A 16,112-nucleotide genomic window follows, 5' to 3' on the forward strand; every position below is an offset into this window, starting at 1 on the left:
ATATACTTGGATCACATCTTTCAAGCAGTAACTGAAGGCACAAAACCAAAACTAAAATTAATTTGAAGAGTCATTTGGACTACATTTGCTGACTACTAATCAAATAAAATGCTTCTCTAAATAGAGTTCAAGTTTGTAATTATTAACTTCCCTACACTCTACATTAACTTGGCACTTCAAAAGATTACTATTTTTGATGGATTTTAGTTGCAGTTTAAGCTCCATTAATTTTATTGATTTCAGAACTATCCCAAACTGAGCAATCCATCTTAGCTAAGATTTGAAGGTTTAAGTGAGTATGTGACTGACTTGAACGAGGAACTGGGAAATTCTTTCAACAGTTTATTGTTTGTAATACTTGAAATACAAATCAAAATTAATTTTGTTATACATGTTTTTAATAAGTTTGACAATTCTTTTCAATACAAGGTGAGTTAATTTATTTTTTTTAAAATGATATGTCTTATTTTAGAGGGAAATGGCTAGTTACAATGGTACATGGGCACGTAGGCTCTCGTTCTTCATTATTTTAAGAACATACAATTTGACTTAAAATTTGCTCCTCTAAAATATAGAACTTCCTCCTGTAACAAAAATAAATTAACCTTGTAGTTGAAAAAAATGGAAATATTTGGCATAGGTCTCTGAGTGAACTTGAAAAACAGGTCAGTATTTGTTTTGACTGCAGAGATCACAGAAGCTCCCAGAACCACCTGGCCCAACTGGCAGGCCATTTCTGAACATGTTCTGTTGCACAGCGGGTCAGTAAGTGCATGGAGGATGCTCAAGACAGGACAGCCACAACCACTTACTCCAAAGTAATCAAGATTTAATGAATGACATCAGTAGAACAAGCTCACCAGTTTTTCAATGCCTGGAAAGTGGGTAGTAAGTGTAGAACAAGTACTTCGATAGGAGCAATACAACACGTTATCAAATTATGAAGACGAGAAAACATTTTCATACGAGATGCCTTGTGAGCAGTACAACAGTTTCCAGGACAGTGAGGACATACATACACAGACTACATAGAAGCTGCTTCACTTTCTACGATTCTTTTGAGTATTAAACCCAGGCCTCCTTTGGCGACTTGCAGCGGTGTCTTTTCTTCCTTATTTTCAATGTAAATACTTGCTCCTTGGGTCACCAGCAATTTTGCTTCTTCCACTCTCTCCTCATCACAGGCTAAGTGTCTGAAATTGGGAATAACAAAGATTAATTAGTCACCTACCACTTCTACAGAATGGATAGAGTTTCTATTCCAAAATGTTTATCACTGGACAGGGGAAATACTGGAAAGTTATTTAATCTGGGAAAAGAAATCAATTGGCATGAGAAAGATTGTAAATTAAAGTTAACTAGAATAGCTAAGCAATACCAGATCATAAATCATAACCCTGGTCCTATTTAAACAGATGGTGAGCTTTTAAATGCTAGCCGAAGGCACAACAACTCTTTCAACAGAGATTAATGGTAATTTACTCCAAATACATCATGTAATAATAACTCAGGGTTAGAATTGAGAGATATTTCAATTTATATCCTGCCTCTATAACAATTCGTGTGACTGCAGAAAAACAACTGGAAAGATCTGATCTTCCTTGATCCGTATGTCTACATTAACAAATCATGGTATAATTAGCATTGTTTTACAGTAAAAGTTGTCACTGAGGTTAAAGTTCTTGTTATGATGGGAGAGTTCAACAGTTAACTGCTTAAGGAAAGAAACCAACCTATGCCAGTCACTTATACAGTTTGACAGGCAAATTATTAGGCACTTTACACAGCATTTTATTTAAGCCTCATAGTAATCTAGTGAGGGAGAAATTGTTACTATACTAGTAGAGATGAGGAAATTATGGGGGAGGAAAGTTAAGTTTCTTAATATTTTTTAGTTAATATAGTTGAAAATGGTAGCATCTATACTAAGAACAGTATCTATTGAGTCCTAAATCCTACTTTCTCCCAAGGGTCCTATACTATCCAATTCCTAGACTATTTCTAGATGAACGTGATTGAGTCATCAAGAAATAAGTTAGAATATTCATTTTAAAAAGTCACATGGGCCTATAAGAAAGATTTTTAAAGAATAAGAAAATAATACTTTTCTTGGTCTCCATAGGGTTCCTCCCCTTGGAGATTGCTGAAGTTTTGCAGAAGATGGGAGGAAAAACTATAGGAGTCAGAGGGGATGGAGGACACCAGGACATGGCCCTCTGAATCAACAAGCAGGGTGTATATGGGCTCCCAGAGACTCAAGTGCAATTACAGGGCCTGCAAAAGTCTGTACCAGGCCCTCTGCATACATGCTGTGGTTGTTTAGCTTGGGGTTTTTGTTGGACTCCCAACAGTAGGAGTGGGTATATTTCTGACTCTTTTGCCTACTTTTGGGACTCTTTCCCTCCTAATGGGTTGCCTTGTCCAGCCTCAATATGAGGGTTTTCCCCTTGCCTTAGTCTAGCTTGTTTTGTCCTGTTTAGCTATTGTCTCATGGAGGCTTGCTCTTTTCTGAAGAGGAAACGGAATTGGGGTGAATCTGGGGGAGAGGGAAGGTGGGGAGGTGGGGAGGAGGGAGGAGTAGAAGGAGGGGAAACTGCCGTTGGGATGTATCGCATGATAGAAAAAAATCTATTTTCAATTTAAAAAATACTGTTTGTTTTAAGTCAGGATCTCCCTATCTGTCCTTGGCTACCACAAGAGCTTGCTATATAGACCCGGATAGCCTTGAATTCTGTCTATTTCTTGGCCTCCGAAGTGCTAGAATTAAAGGCATACACTACCACAGCTGGCCAGGTGTTTTTGTTTGTCTTATTATGGAGCCTTGGCTAGCCTGAAATATTGACCAGGCTGGCTCAAACTCACAGAGATCTGCCTTTCTCCCAGTGCTGGGATTAAAGGCATGTGCCACCATGCTCAGCCCCTGAAAACAATACTTTAAAAAGCTGTCCCAAAGTCAGAGGGGGAAAGCTGTACCTTATGGTGGACTACAAAACAAACCCAGAATTTCTGACTCAACAAAGGAGAAAATGGGTATATATAAAAAAGTTTATCAAGGTAAAAGTAGGTTTCAAGTCATCCACATCAATAAATCCTATGTGGATTTAAGAGTTTTGGGATTAAAGAAAGCTTTCTAGAGTTGTGATGGAAATTATAGGTTTGGCTACATAGCAATTGATAAGTTCTGATAGCTGAAAAGTCATGAATAAACAGACAAACAAAATATTTTCAAACAATATGGCATAAATCCTATTTTTACTATGTCAAGACCACTTAAAATTCTGGCAAAATGAATGAATTCTTCTAAAAGGGAACAGAAAGACTACAAAAACTTACAATTTAAGGGATTAATACATTTCAAAATCAGTAACAAAAATGTAAATTTCAACCATGAAATGTCACCTTTCATACAACATGAATTCAAACAGCAATTTTGGTGCTGATGGGTAGGAGGTAAGAGCTACTGTTAAGATGCTGTTGGGAGGGAACAATGGGACAACTCCTCTGGAAGCAATTTGTCTTGAAATCCGTTATTTGTTGAAACAATCATTCAATTTCTAGGACTCTAAACTTAGTCCACAATCCACAATATGGGCAAAGATTTAGACATAAATTGGTCAATGTCAATTAATTAAAATGGTGAAAAGCTGAAAACAATAGCAGGAATGATTAAATTATGGCATAGCCATAAAATGGGATTGTAAGCAGCCATCATAAATGTTTTAAATGTATTTAATGACATTAAAATATGCTCACAATGTGCTATGAGATTAAAGCATAAGATTACTGATATAACCTCAATTTTGCTATTACATGCTATATATACATATCTCCATATAAACAAATGGAAGGATATAAAGATAATATCAGTATTTTTTGGGTGGCAAAATGATACACAATTTTAGTTATCATTATGCTTTGGTATCCTTTCAATTTGTTTTTTTTTTTTGCTCCCAGCATGTATTGCATTTATAATCAGAATGAGAATGACTGCTACTTGTCACTTACAGAGGAGTGTTACCCTCAGTATCTTGGATGTTTGTGGATGCTTTGTAGAACAGAAGGATATGAACCATCTTCAAGTTACCCTTGGCTGCTGCCCGGTGCATTGCTGTAGCATCATAATGGTCCTTAGCATCTGGATTAGCCCCACCTTCTAGTAACATAACAGCAATCTGGAAAGGATAGCAAGAAAACTATACAGAAATCTGTTTTTCTGTTCCAGTTTAAAACTCAAAGGAAACAACCACAGGGATAGACATACCTCATGCCTATTCTTGGAAGCTGCATAATGGAGGGGCGTGCAGCCATTTTGATTGACGGCATTCACTTGTGCCCCTTTTATCAGAAGGGCTTTTACAATCTCATCCCGGCCAGCGGAAGCAGCAATATGAAGAGGAGACCAACCTGCCTGTATATAGGGTGGGGTTTTATAAAAAGTCAAGGTAAAAAAGGGACAGAAGTATGAACATTAATATTTATTGAAGGTTTACAGAGTTATGTGAATAATTTAGCAATATTTTCCACCCATTCAACACTGAGCATTGTGAAAAAATTGGAAACAAAAATGTACGTAAAAGAAAAACTGAGCTGGACAGACAGCTCAGTGGTTAAGAGCACTTACTGCTCCTCCAAAGTACCAGTGTTTGGTGCAGGCGGCTCACAGTGGCCTATAATCCCAGCCTCTGGGGATCTGATGCCCTTTGGCTTTCTCAGGCAGCTGCACACAGATGGCATATACTCATACATATGCATTGCTAAAAACAAAGTAAGTCACTTAAAAATGGCCACAATCCTATAAGACAGGTATGGCATATTAAAGTAATTCTAATATCTTTTCTCCCATATCATAACGTTAAAAAATAAAAACTAAAATCAGAGTATATGAAGTTCTGCGAGGTGTGTTTTCCACAATTTCTACATACCAATATATTGTGAGAATTTTTCTGCCATTCTTTGGAATGACTGATTGTATATTAACTTACAAAGTATGTACACTATGCACTCTTTAATCATTTTTCCATACAATTGTTATTGTCTCATATTACTTCTGTAAATCCTGAAAATTAATCTGTGCCTATAAAACAGGTTCCATTCTAGGTTTTCTGTAAATTTTATCTTTTTAAAAGGATTTACTTTTATTTATGTACATATGCATATGTAAATTGGTGTATTAGCTCCTCTAAAGTAGGAATTAAGGAAGTTGTGAGCCACCCAACATAGCTACTGGAACCAAACCTTGGTCCTCTGCAAGAGCAGCAAGCACTCGTAAGTACTGAAACATCTCTTGAGCTCCTATAAGGCTTACCTTAATATAACCAATATCACTCTAGTAAATGTGTCTATGTAACACACATATACCTAAGCCTTTATTATTCTGGCAATATTCACCAACAATTTCAACATTAAAATGTTTAGTCTATTAGCATTCATAGTAATAAGCCCTGATCTGTATTCTCACCCTGAATTATAGTTTCATTAGCACCCTAAAAGAATGGCATCATTAGCCCCATGCCTATTCACAAAGGTCATATTGTAACTTCCTACTTCTAAACCCTAAACTTTTGTTTCTGAGCTTAATATTCAGGCTTCAGTAAATACAAGTCTGGAGTCTAAAGATAACCCGGAGCTTATCAATGTTGCCGAGCACTCACATCGTCTTTTTCATTCACTGGCACTCCAAGTTGCAGCAAGAATTCAACAATTTCTGTATGACCAGCTGAGCATGCCCAGTGCAATGCTGTTCTGCTGTCCTATATGGGGAAAAGGGGAGTAAAGCTGTCAACAGTGTTGAAGACAAAGAGGCAGGAAAAAATACTCACACTCGCAAACCTATAGTAAGAAATGGCGAGCACCAGGTCATCAGGTAGGTAATGTTCAACAATGTTACTAACTAGCATTTGGGAGGCCAAGGTATTAGTAACATGGGGTCAATAGCAGCCATGAATATAAGGAATTCTGTGCAAGAGTGATGAAAACATTGATTTCAATACATCAGCAGAAATGGAGATTTGCTGTTTACAACACTTATGCATGCCCTTGTGAAGCAGTGCGACTTTTATATGCATCATTTCTTTTAACCCCCACCATTCTGTATGGTGCCTACTATCCCTCATTTGACACATAAAGAAACTAAGACTATTTCACATAAGCAACTTATTCAGGGTCATAAAATTTACCCATGCTCTGTGCCTATGCCATCTCTATTACCAAACTTCAAGTGATTGCTCTAGAGAGAACCTATGAATTTTTGTTTCACTTTTGATCTTGCTATGTAACCAACATTAACTTGAAATTTTCAATCCTTCCCCTCCTACTTGCTACTGTTACAGGCATATGCTACTACATCCACTGAACATGTTATGAAGAATGAAATGTGTTTATACAAATAGCTGAGATTATTTTATAATAACACACCCCCCAGAATCAGTGCAATAAAATTACATTTTTAAAATTAAGAATCATGATTCTTAAAAAAATATGATTCTTAAAGAGAGTTCCTATTTGTGCCTATTCTTGTACTTTTTATTCTTAAGAAATATATAGTCATGATTGTATGTATGCTTGTATAATGTGTGTGTGTGAGAGTGTGTGTGAGAGTGTATGTGTATACAAGTGTACACACACACACACACACACACACACACACACACACACACGTATGTGTGCTGGCCCAGCCTTTAAATGAACTTGAATGTGACAAATAGGGTGTTGCATGGTTGGGAGCAGGTACTTTTGGTGCCCAGGAAGGGAGCTAGCTGGAAGTCTCACAGCTGTGGACACCTGTGGCCTTCCCTGTCAGTGTCCCCAGACAGCAGTTCAACTTTATGAACAGTTCAAATACACATAAAAATTGAGGGAATGTGACAGAATCAAGAGCCTATTACTTAACAACAACAAAAGCCTTGCTATATTTACTTCTAGATTTTATTACTTGAATTTTCTTTAAAAAATTTTTATTTTACTTTTAATTGTGGGCATGTGCGTGAGTTTGTGCATGTGACCACATGGGCGTGGGGAGGCCAGATGCACTGGATCCCCCTGGAGCTGGAGTTACAGGAAGTTGTGAGGAAAAGGAAGTATGTATTCTTGACCACTGAGCTACCTCTTCAGTCCTGCCGAGGTTTCTTTAAAACGGAATCCTAAAGGCTATGACTGTTCACCTCTAATTACTTCAGCACCTAAAAAATAAAAGTACTTTTGTAAAACAAACAAACAAACATAAGAGCATTATTGGACCTTTGAAAATAACATTCCTTAACTCTTTGTCATGGGTGGTAATGCAAACCTTCCAGAACTTCGGAGGCTGGTGGATAGGAGGAACTTGATTGGAAGGACAGACTGGATTACACAGGGAGATCGTATCTTAAATAACAAAAAATTACACAAAGTAAAAAAAATATCATCTCACTTAAAACCAAGTCTCCTATAAGCCTCTTTCCAGATGGTTTAAATCTGGATGCAAATAAAGTCCATAAATTAATTGCATTTGGTTGTTGTATTTAACTTCTTGATCCTGATTAGCTCACTCTTTTATGCCACTGACTCATTATTTTTAGTGGATTAAATCTTAATTCATTTTATTAAATTCAAACCACATTACCAGACCATCATAAAAGCAAATGTGGTGAGCATAGAGGAATTCTCCTATTGAGTAATAAAGGAAAATTCCAGGAAAAAAAAAAAACCAGTCTCTTCGAGTTCTCTTCTAAAAGAGACAACATGGAAGCTTTGAAGTATGATGGACTGTCTTCCTAATGTTTAACACTATCAACACCGAAGGTCACACAGTTGGTCAGAACAGAAACACTTCCCAAGGCCCATTTTCTCTCTTTTTGCCTTAGTTCACTCACCCCACATAGAATCCCATTCTTCACAGTATAAACAACCTCACCTTCTATACAAAGCCCTTGCCAACTACTCCTATCGTGTCTTCCCCTTCCATGTTCTGAAACAAATATGTAAACTTCTTTCTGGGGGATTTACTATATGTAATAAGACGTGTAGTGCCGTTATTTCATTTATGCCTGTTTTTTATTTTTCAACTCGACTGAAATTCCCGGCTCCCCTCAAACTTCCTGATACACACACACACACACACACACACACACACACACACACACACAAAAGGCATTTTGTTACACGTGGTCCACTGATGAGGATTACAACTAAAGAAAAATCCACCTAATACGCTTTCTTCACAGATCTCCGTCGTGCTCTCTCTTCCTAACTCTGGGAATTTCTGAGAAAAGCGGTGGATGTTCTAGAAATATATGAAATTCAGCAAGCTTCGCTTCCCACCCCTCTCCCCCGCCCCAAAGTCTGTGAGGGGTTACAGTTGGACAGCTAGTCGGGGTATAATCCAAGGCTACAAGAGGGAGGAGTGGGCGGGAGGAGCGCAGAAGTGGGCTCAGACCAAGTTAGGACTCCGAAGCCATGTAGGGCTTCGTTGACACCCGCTGCTAGGCGACAGGCCCTCGGGCTAGTTTACCTGATCAGTTCTAGTGGCCAGAGACTTATCAGCCAAAATGCTTTCCTTCAACTCATCCAGCTTCCCGTTGTAGGCCAGGTTACAGATCATGACGTTAGACACACACCCCTCCATTTCGCCTTCCCAGGACCTCCGTGAAACTCAAGCCCCGCCCATTCGCATTTCCTGTTCCGGCGACCAATCAAAGAGCTAGAGGTTCTCCAATCACTGACGTCTGATTTCCTCGTTGCCCCGCCCATATCCTGGAACTTCTGGGAGTTGCAGTTTGAAGGCAATCCCAGGTCAGGAGGCGTCTTTGGAAGCTACTCAGTTCCGGGTCCTAGCAATGTGAAACTACAAATCCCAGAATCCTTAGAGAAAGCCGTAGTCAAGTTGCCGGTGGAATTGGCCCAGGATGACAGCTGGAGAATGGAGTCAGGTAATGGGAGCGGCTTCTGGTAGTACTGTGTGAAAAAGCTAGGGTGGGTGGTATTTGGTGGGCCAGTAAGTTGGCCACATGAAATTCAAACTGTAGCAGAGCAAGAGAGTTCTGGGATCCTACAGATCTTGTCCCTCAGGGCCCTCACTTGCAGTGGCAGGCGGAAGGGACAGTAGTTGGAGCAGAGTACTACCTCTGAGCTTGAACCATTGACTGTAGCTACCCTCCCCCTCTCTGCCACTGTCCAGGGAGTGGAAAGAAGCACAGGTTAGTTACGCTGACATCCCGGCGGAGTGGCATCAGAGTGGGGCTCTGCCACAGCACAGGTTATACATGACACCATACAGAAGGGATGTGCCAGAATGATGCTAAAGACAGAGTGTGATGCCATAGGAGCCACTCGATACCTAAGAGACCTCAGTGAGTAACGGCGGTCATGTTAGGGATACCAGGGTATGATGTTGTCACTTTAATAACATGGTATGACAATCACATCCAGGGTTTGCTAGATTGTTAAGCTAACAGTATGGATTTTTTAAAAGGAGAATTTCCAAATAGTGTTGCAGCAGAAAAGATGCAAGGTTTATCTTTTATAGAATATTTCTAAAGGACATTAGAAAAAATGTTAAACGTGTTTTTTAAAGTGACTGATTATGTTTGTCTCTTTTGTTAGGGTACAGAACAGGGCCTAGCAAACTTTCTGTATAATGCCAGATCATAGCAATTTTAGGCTTTGCAGGGCAGATGATAAAACCAAGTCTAGAAGACAAGTTATGACTAATGTTTATTGATGTAATTTGGGATATAATAATAGTGGAATCTATGTATATATATAATGCTTTTAGCTTTTTAAAACTTTATGTGAATGTGTTTTCTGCCTACGTGTGTGTCTGTACACCATGTGAACGTTGAATCTCCTCAGATCTGAGGTACTCTAGATGGTTGTGAATTGGCATGTGTGTACTGAGAATTGAATCCAGGTCTTCTGAAAGAGCAACCAGTGCTCTTAATCCCTAAGCCATCTTTCCAGCCCCCAGTGAGTTATGTTTTTAACACAGAAATATTAATAAGAACAGAATTCTTTGAGGGAAGTACTATTTTGCTTAATTGAGGTTTACAGTAACTATTGTCTATCATCAAAATTGATTCCAAATGTTCTTTGGTTAATGAGATTTTTAACTATTTTAATCTATAGAAAACTCTGAAAATACCTTTTCACACAGAAAGTTGCTTCCAAATATTGATAAGCCATGAACATATTCTTTTAAATACTAATTATTTCATTGCATCTTATTGTGTGTGTATGTCCGTGTCTGTGTCCGTGTCTGTGTCCGTGTCCGTGTCTGTGTGTGTGTGTGTGTGTGTGTGTGTCCGCCCAGTTTCATGCTTTCTCCCTATTTTAACAATTTGATTGTGATAACTTACATACCAGAAAATTCAACTGGGGCTAGGTATGCCCAGTAGTAGAGCATTTGCTTCACACGCACAAGGCCTTAGGTACAATCCTCAGCACTAAAACAAAACAAAACGAAAGGAAACGAAGTAAAATAAAATACACTCATTTAAATATGTAATTGATTATTAGTAAGTTTTCAGGTTTATGTAGCTATCACAACAAACCAGTTGTAGAATGGATCCTCTCAGTAAGACCTCATGCCCATTTTCTGTTAATTTTTATCTCCTGGTCAGGCAGCCACTAATAGACTCTTTGTCTATATAAAATTGCCCATTCTGAACATTACACTTAAATGAAATCATATAATATATGGTCTTCTGAGTCTGGTTTCTTTCACTCACCATAATAGATTTGAGACTTAACCATATTGGTTCGCGTGTAAGTCCTTACTTTTGTTGCCTAATGATATTACAGTTTATGGGTAATACATTTTGGGGTATCTACTCACCAACTGATAGAAATGTAGTGGGTATTTTTTTTTAGTTGTTGGACATTATGACTAATGTTCCTTAGAACATCGATGTGCACATCTTTATGTGAACATTTGTTTTCCTCTTTTGTTGTTGTTATCTGAAAGTGGAATTCCTGGGTAATAGGACAATTTATCATTAACATTTTTAAGAAATTACAAAACTTTTTTCCAAAGCAGCAGAAGCATTCTGTTGTATGAGGCTACTCGTTGCAGCACATCCTCATACACATTTGTTAGCAACTGGGATGTTCTCGTGATTTTTTAAAGAGTCTTTTTATGAGGCCTAGGACGACTTTAAACTTACAAGCCTCCTGCTTCAGCCTCCCAAATGCTGGAATTTTAGGTATGTGTCTTGCCCTTTATGATTATAGCCATTTAAATCGCTATGAAATAATAGAATGTCAATGTTTATTTCCATAAGGAGTGGCTAGGGGAAGTGAACATGTTTTTAGGTGCTTATAAGCTGTTGGTACATCTTTTATACACAAGGATCTGCTTCTGTGGGCTCCCCCCCACCCCGTTTTAAAATTGGGTTGTTGTTTAATTGATGAGTTATAACAATTATTTCCATAGTCTAAATCCAAATCCCTGTCAGGTATATAATGTGCACATACTTACTCCCAATGCACAGTTTGCCTTTTGCTCTTTTGCTTTGTTTTATTTTCATTTGTTTTATTTTGGTTTTTGAGACCTGGTCTCACAGTGTATCCCAAGCTAGTCTCAAACTTGAAATTCTCCTGCTTCTGCCTCCCCAGTTGCTATTACAGGGTATGACACAGTGCTCAGCTTTTCTTTATCACAATCATATGCGTTTTGAAGGGAAAGGTTTTGATTTTTTTTTCAAGACAAGGTCTCATTATGTAGTTCAACCTAGTCTGCAACTCACGGTGTAGCCCAGGCTTGCAATTCCCCTGTTTCAAGCTTCCACATGTTGCTATTCTTGGAGTGAGCCACCAGGCCTCACTCACATTTTGATATTTGACGAATTCAAATTTATTCTTTTTTCCTTTATTTATTATTTTTTTTTGCTATTGTACATAGCAAAGACTATAAAATCTAAGGTTTCAGTTATTTTTTTTCTCATGTTTTCCTCTGGGAATTTTGTTTTTTCTTTTGTGTTTAAGTCTCTGGTTCATTTTCAGTTATCTAAGACCAATTCTTTTCACATGTTTCAGCAGCATTTATTAATTTGGCATTTTAATGCACTCTTCTATCATGATCACAATGGATAAGCACACATTGGTCTATTTTAATCCACTGTTCTCCCACACTTTGTTCCAGGTTCATTAGTTTACCTGTGGGCAGCATCCCATCTGAGACAGTGTGAATCACATGGTGTTTCTGTCTCTTTAGAGGCTTGTGACAGTTTCTCAGATTTCACTTGTTTTGATGATCTTGGTAATTTTGAAATGCACTTGTTAAGGACTCTGTAGGGTTTTTTTCCCCCATCTTTATTAACTTGAGTATTTCTTATTTACATTTCGATTGTTAGTCCCTTTCCCGGTTTCTGGGTCAACATTCCCCTAACCCCTCCCCCTCCCCTTCTATATGGGTGTCCCCATCCCCATCCCCCCCATTGCCGCCCTCCCCCTACCAGTCTAGTTCACTGGGGGTTCAGTCTTAGCAGGACCCAGGGCTTCCCCTTCCACTGGTGCTCTTACTAGGATATTCATTGCTACCTATGAGGTCGGAGCCCAGGGTCAGTCCATGTATAGTCTTTGGGTAGTGGCTTAGTCCCTGGAAGCTCTGGTTGCTTGGCATTGTTGTTCATATGGGGTCTTGAGCCCCTTCAGCTCTTTCAAGCTCTGTATTTTTAAAAGGGTCTGTTTTTCTTATGATCAGACTGGGGTGTGGGAGCATAGGATTCGAACTGAGCGTATCTGTTGCTTGATGTATGTGCTGTGGGAGATGCCATGACTTTGTAGGTCATTCACGTCCACCTGAAGGTCAGCTGAAAGACCCTCAGCTGCAAGGGAAGTGGATCTTGGACTGCAGAAATAACCTTTGCACTTGTCTTCCCATGTCTAAACCTACAGCTGGACTTGCAGCGTAATTTAGGTTGTAATTTTGTGTGTGACTGAAGATACTGTTTCCATCTTAAATTTTCTAACGAGGCCGCTCTATTGTCGTATAATTTGTACACGATAAATCTCATTGTGTTCAGGAATTAAATCAATTTCAATGTACTTGACTATAAATACATACTGTTGTGTAACCAACACCAAAGTCAAGATATGGCATATTCCACACTTCCCCTAAATTCTCACACACTTCTTTGCGGTCCCTCCTATTCCCCAGGCGCTGTTCTCGATAGCTACTACTTGAGTTTTTTCTTGTAAATTTTCTTGTAATTTTTTTAAGCACACAATTTAAGGGTTTTTCAGGATTTAAAGAGTTGTGTTATGACCACCAAAAGCTTGTTTTAAAATACCTACATTTCCTAAAAAGGAAGTTTTGTGGCTATTGTTAGCCATTCTTCCTTTTGCTGCCCTTACACATATTAGTCTATAGGCTTTCATTTTATGAGCATTAATACAAATAACAAAATCAAAATATGTGGTCTTTTTAGTTTCTCTTTTCATGTACTATAAACATTTGAAGATGCATACAAATCATAGATCATCACTGTATTCATTTTTATGATTGAATGATAGTCTGTTTTATGACAGTAACATGCTTTGTTTATTCTTTCATCAGTATAGGATCACTTGGGCTATTATTACCTTTTGTTTCTTCTAAATATGGCTACTATGTTTTGTGTGTAGTTTCTGTTCAGGCATGTACTTTTATTTCTCTTGTATACATATTTAGGAGTGGAATTTCTGGATCTACTTTAAGTCCATTTAACATTTTTAGGAAGTGTCAGGTTCTCTCAAAGTGGTTCACTATTTTATCTTCCTACGATAATAATATATTTGGATTAAAACTTTCCTACAATCAACTATACTTATCAGTGTATTTCTTTTTATTGTGGCCAGTATAGTGGGTATAAAGTAGCATTCCCTTCTTTTGACTTGTCCCAACATCAGAAGTATATAAAGCCTCCTGTCCTCCAAACACTGTTAGGCATTAAAATCACTTTACTCCAATTTCACTCAGAATTTTGTTTTATATTTTCAGGTGGGATTAAGACAAATTATTGAGTCTGCAGTAAAAGCTAATTTACCAAGCCAGTTAGTGTTTAGTGATTGTGGTTTAAGGTGGTTTTCATCCTGTTTCAAAAGATTAAAATCGCTTTTATTTTGTTTCCACAAAAAGGCAAGATAGACTAAACTTAGCCTCATAGCTATAGTTTGCTAATGATCAGTGTAGAGTAAACATGCCCCATATGTAGTAGGACATGTATCAATATTTATTCACTTCATTATGAAGGTGGATTAGGCCTGTTGTATTCACAAAGGGATTGGTATTCTGACATTTCACTGTAATAATTCATCAGGGATTGCCATGTAATTGCTAGAAATGGCTTAGAAAAAAACAGCATCTAACATACCTCGAACTAAGTGATTTGTGTGCATTTTAAAATAGACAGTATAATGTGTTTTATTTCATTTGTTACATGGGGTAGTCAGCTTTGAATTCTGAATTCCTTGACACTAATGGAAAGCCCCTTCTCTAAGTCTTGAAAGATAGAGGATAAATAGATCTTACAAGAAAAGGTCGTGTCTTTCCTGGTGCTGGCCCCATGTTATGGAGGAACAATGCAATTGCTGTTTATGTCCATCTTGGGACAAAGAGGCCCTTTTAGGGTCTGACTTCTCTGCTACTCATGTGATTGAATGTTCCCTAGTGAGTTCTCTGCTGGCTACTTAGATTCTAGGTCCTAGAACAAGCAAATTAGCCTTCTAGACTTAATGCGTAAGCTAATAATCAGCGTGTAAAGAGCACAAGTGTCAGATATCATGTCTCAGGCAATCCATATAGTAACCCTTTGAGGTAGGTACAAGAACCCTTCAGGCCTTGCATTTTTTAGAAATAAAATTTGAAACAAACAAAAATAGGATGGTAGAAGTAAAAATTGGAACTGACATAAATTCAGATAATTTTACTCCAAAACTCTAGCACATGACTCTTGTGACATCCTGCTAAATATTGCTGAACATAGAGTTATGTGTAAATGCAAACCCCAAATAGTGCAATAGTAATTCCTGTCTGAGGGCTTTGGGCTGTACCTGCATGGCTGTGGGGAAATGACATGATTTTTGCGGTGTCCTGCAGAATTCTCTGGATTTATACTGTTCTGCTATGGTGTTACTAGCCACACGGGGCTAGTTAGCCCTTAAATTGTGTTTAGGAATTGCTTTTTACATTTCGTTTAATTTAAAATCAAGTAGTTTCATATGACTAGTGTTTGCCATTTTAGATTGTGTGAAAAGAGATAATTATCCCTCATTTGTTGCTTTCTAGTTATCACCAAACAGTTTATTAATGTGCCTATGCTTTCCGTGGTAAAAGGGAGAAAACAGTGATACACACTTGGGAATACCATGTAGGGAGAGAATACATACAGTTCACCTACCTGCCCGACAGCCACAGGCATTGGTCCAGAGTTGTTTGGCATGAGATTCCTCCATTCTTACTACTTACTAAGGCTGAATAAGAAACCCAAGCTTTGGTTTGGGGATTTAGCTCAGTGGTAGAGCGCTTGCCTAGGAAGCGCAAGGTCCTGGGTTCGGTCCCCAGCTCCGGAAAAAAAAAAAAAAGAAACCCAAGCTTTTTGCAGTTGACTTTTCACCATTTAGAACTGTAATTTATGTGCCTTTTTTTTTGCATTTTTGTTTATTTTCTTTCTTTTATTGAATATTTTCTTTATTTACATTTCAAATGTTATCCCCTTTCCTGGTTTCCCTTCTGGAAACCCCCTATCCCATCCCCTCTTCCTCTGCTTCTGTGAGGATGCTCCCACTTCCACCCACCACCTCCTAACTCCCTGCCCTGACATTCCCCTACACTGGGGCATCAAGCCTTTACAGGACCAAGGGCCTCTCCTCCCACTGATGCCTGATCAAGCCATCCTCTGCTACATATGGGACTGGAGCCATGGGTCACTCCATGTCTACTCATTGGTTGGTGGTTTAGTGCCTAGGAGCTTTTTTTGGGGGGGTGGGGTGGGTGTCTGGTTGGTCGATATTGTTTTTCTTCTTATGGGGTTGCAAACCCCCTCAGTTACCTCAGACCTTTCTCTAACGCCTCCATTGGAGACCTCGGGTTCAGCCCAATGGTTAGCTGCAAGCAACTGCCTTATTGTCATTATTTCACAATTGCCGTTTACCAGGTT

The 16,112-nt window shown here is 38.5% G+C and overlaps 2 protein-coding genes across 14 annotated transcripts in view; one reads left to right on the plus strand and one right to left on the minus strand.

The window, feature by feature from the left end:
* Positions 1-329: 329 nt before the first annotated feature.
* Positions 330-8,644, minus strand: Psmd10 (proteasome 26S subunit, non-ATPase 10). Of its 5 annotated transcripts, none has more exons than XM_087598966.1 (6): positions 8,489-8,624; positions 7,237-7,362; positions 5,652-5,750; positions 4,262-4,408; positions 4,085-4,172; positions 330-1,193 (listed from the first exon to the last, which is right to left on the minus strand). In XM_087598966.1, exons 2-6 carry the CDS (start codon positions 7,249-7,251, stop codon positions 1,186-1,188), a joined length of 357 nt encoding a protein of 118 aa, XP_087455092.1. In that variant the 5' UTR covers positions 7,252-7,362; positions 8,489-8,624; the 3' UTR covers positions 330-1,185. The 5 variants fall into 5 exon arrangements, with proteins under 5 accessions (XP_087455092.1, XP_087455091.1, NP_001398682.1 ...); XM_087598965.1 differs by having other exon boundaries at positions 4,006-4,172; NM_001411753.1 differs by lacking the exon at positions 7,237-7,362 and having other exon boundaries at positions 8,489-8,644.
* Positions 8,645-8,851: 207 nt separating this feature from the next.
* Atg4a (autophagy related 4A, cysteine peptidase) overlaps positions 8,852-16,112 on the plus strand; it is a 99,056-nt gene continuing 91,795 nt past the window's right edge. For 5 of the 9 annotated variants that reach the window (XR_015646447.1, XR_015646449.1, NM_001126298.2 and 2 more), the window contains exon 1: positions 8,852-8,906. Coding sequence is in view for 5 of the 9 variants with exons in the window: in NM_001126298.2 (NP_001119770.1) it covers positions 8,897-8,906 (10 nt within the window). In the remaining 4 variants the exon portion in view is untranslated. Of the gene's footprint in view, positions 9,327-16,112 lie in introns of all 9 variants that reach the window. The other 4 variants (XR_015646445.1, XR_015646446.1, XM_087600676.1 and 1 more) reach the window with 1 other exon arrangement.

This window comes from Rattus norvegicus, chromosome X (assembly GCF_021556685.1).
Source record: "Rattus norvegicus strain SHRSP/BbbUtx chromosome X, alternate assembly SHRSP_T2T, whole genome shotgun sequence".
NCBI lineage: Eukaryota > Metazoa > Chordata > Mammalia > Rodentia > Muridae > Rattus > Rattus norvegicus.

What these genes read in the sequence shown, in the direction of transcription:
- Psmd10 (NM_053925.2), bottom strand. Translation starts at nt 8,602, where the DNA reads ATGGAGGGGTGTGTGTCTAACGTCATGATCTGTAACCTGGCCTACAAC. An exon ending in CAGTGAATGAAAAAGACGAT is followed by an intron (nt 4,409 to 5,651) that starts GTGAGTGCTCGG and finishes CCCTATATACAG; the next exon opens with GCAGGTTGGTCTCCTCTTCA. An exon ending in CTTCCAAGAATAGGCATGAG is followed by an intron (nt 4,173 to 4,261) that starts GTATGTCTATCC and finishes TATCCTTTCCAG; the next exon opens with ATTGCTGTTATGTTACTAGA.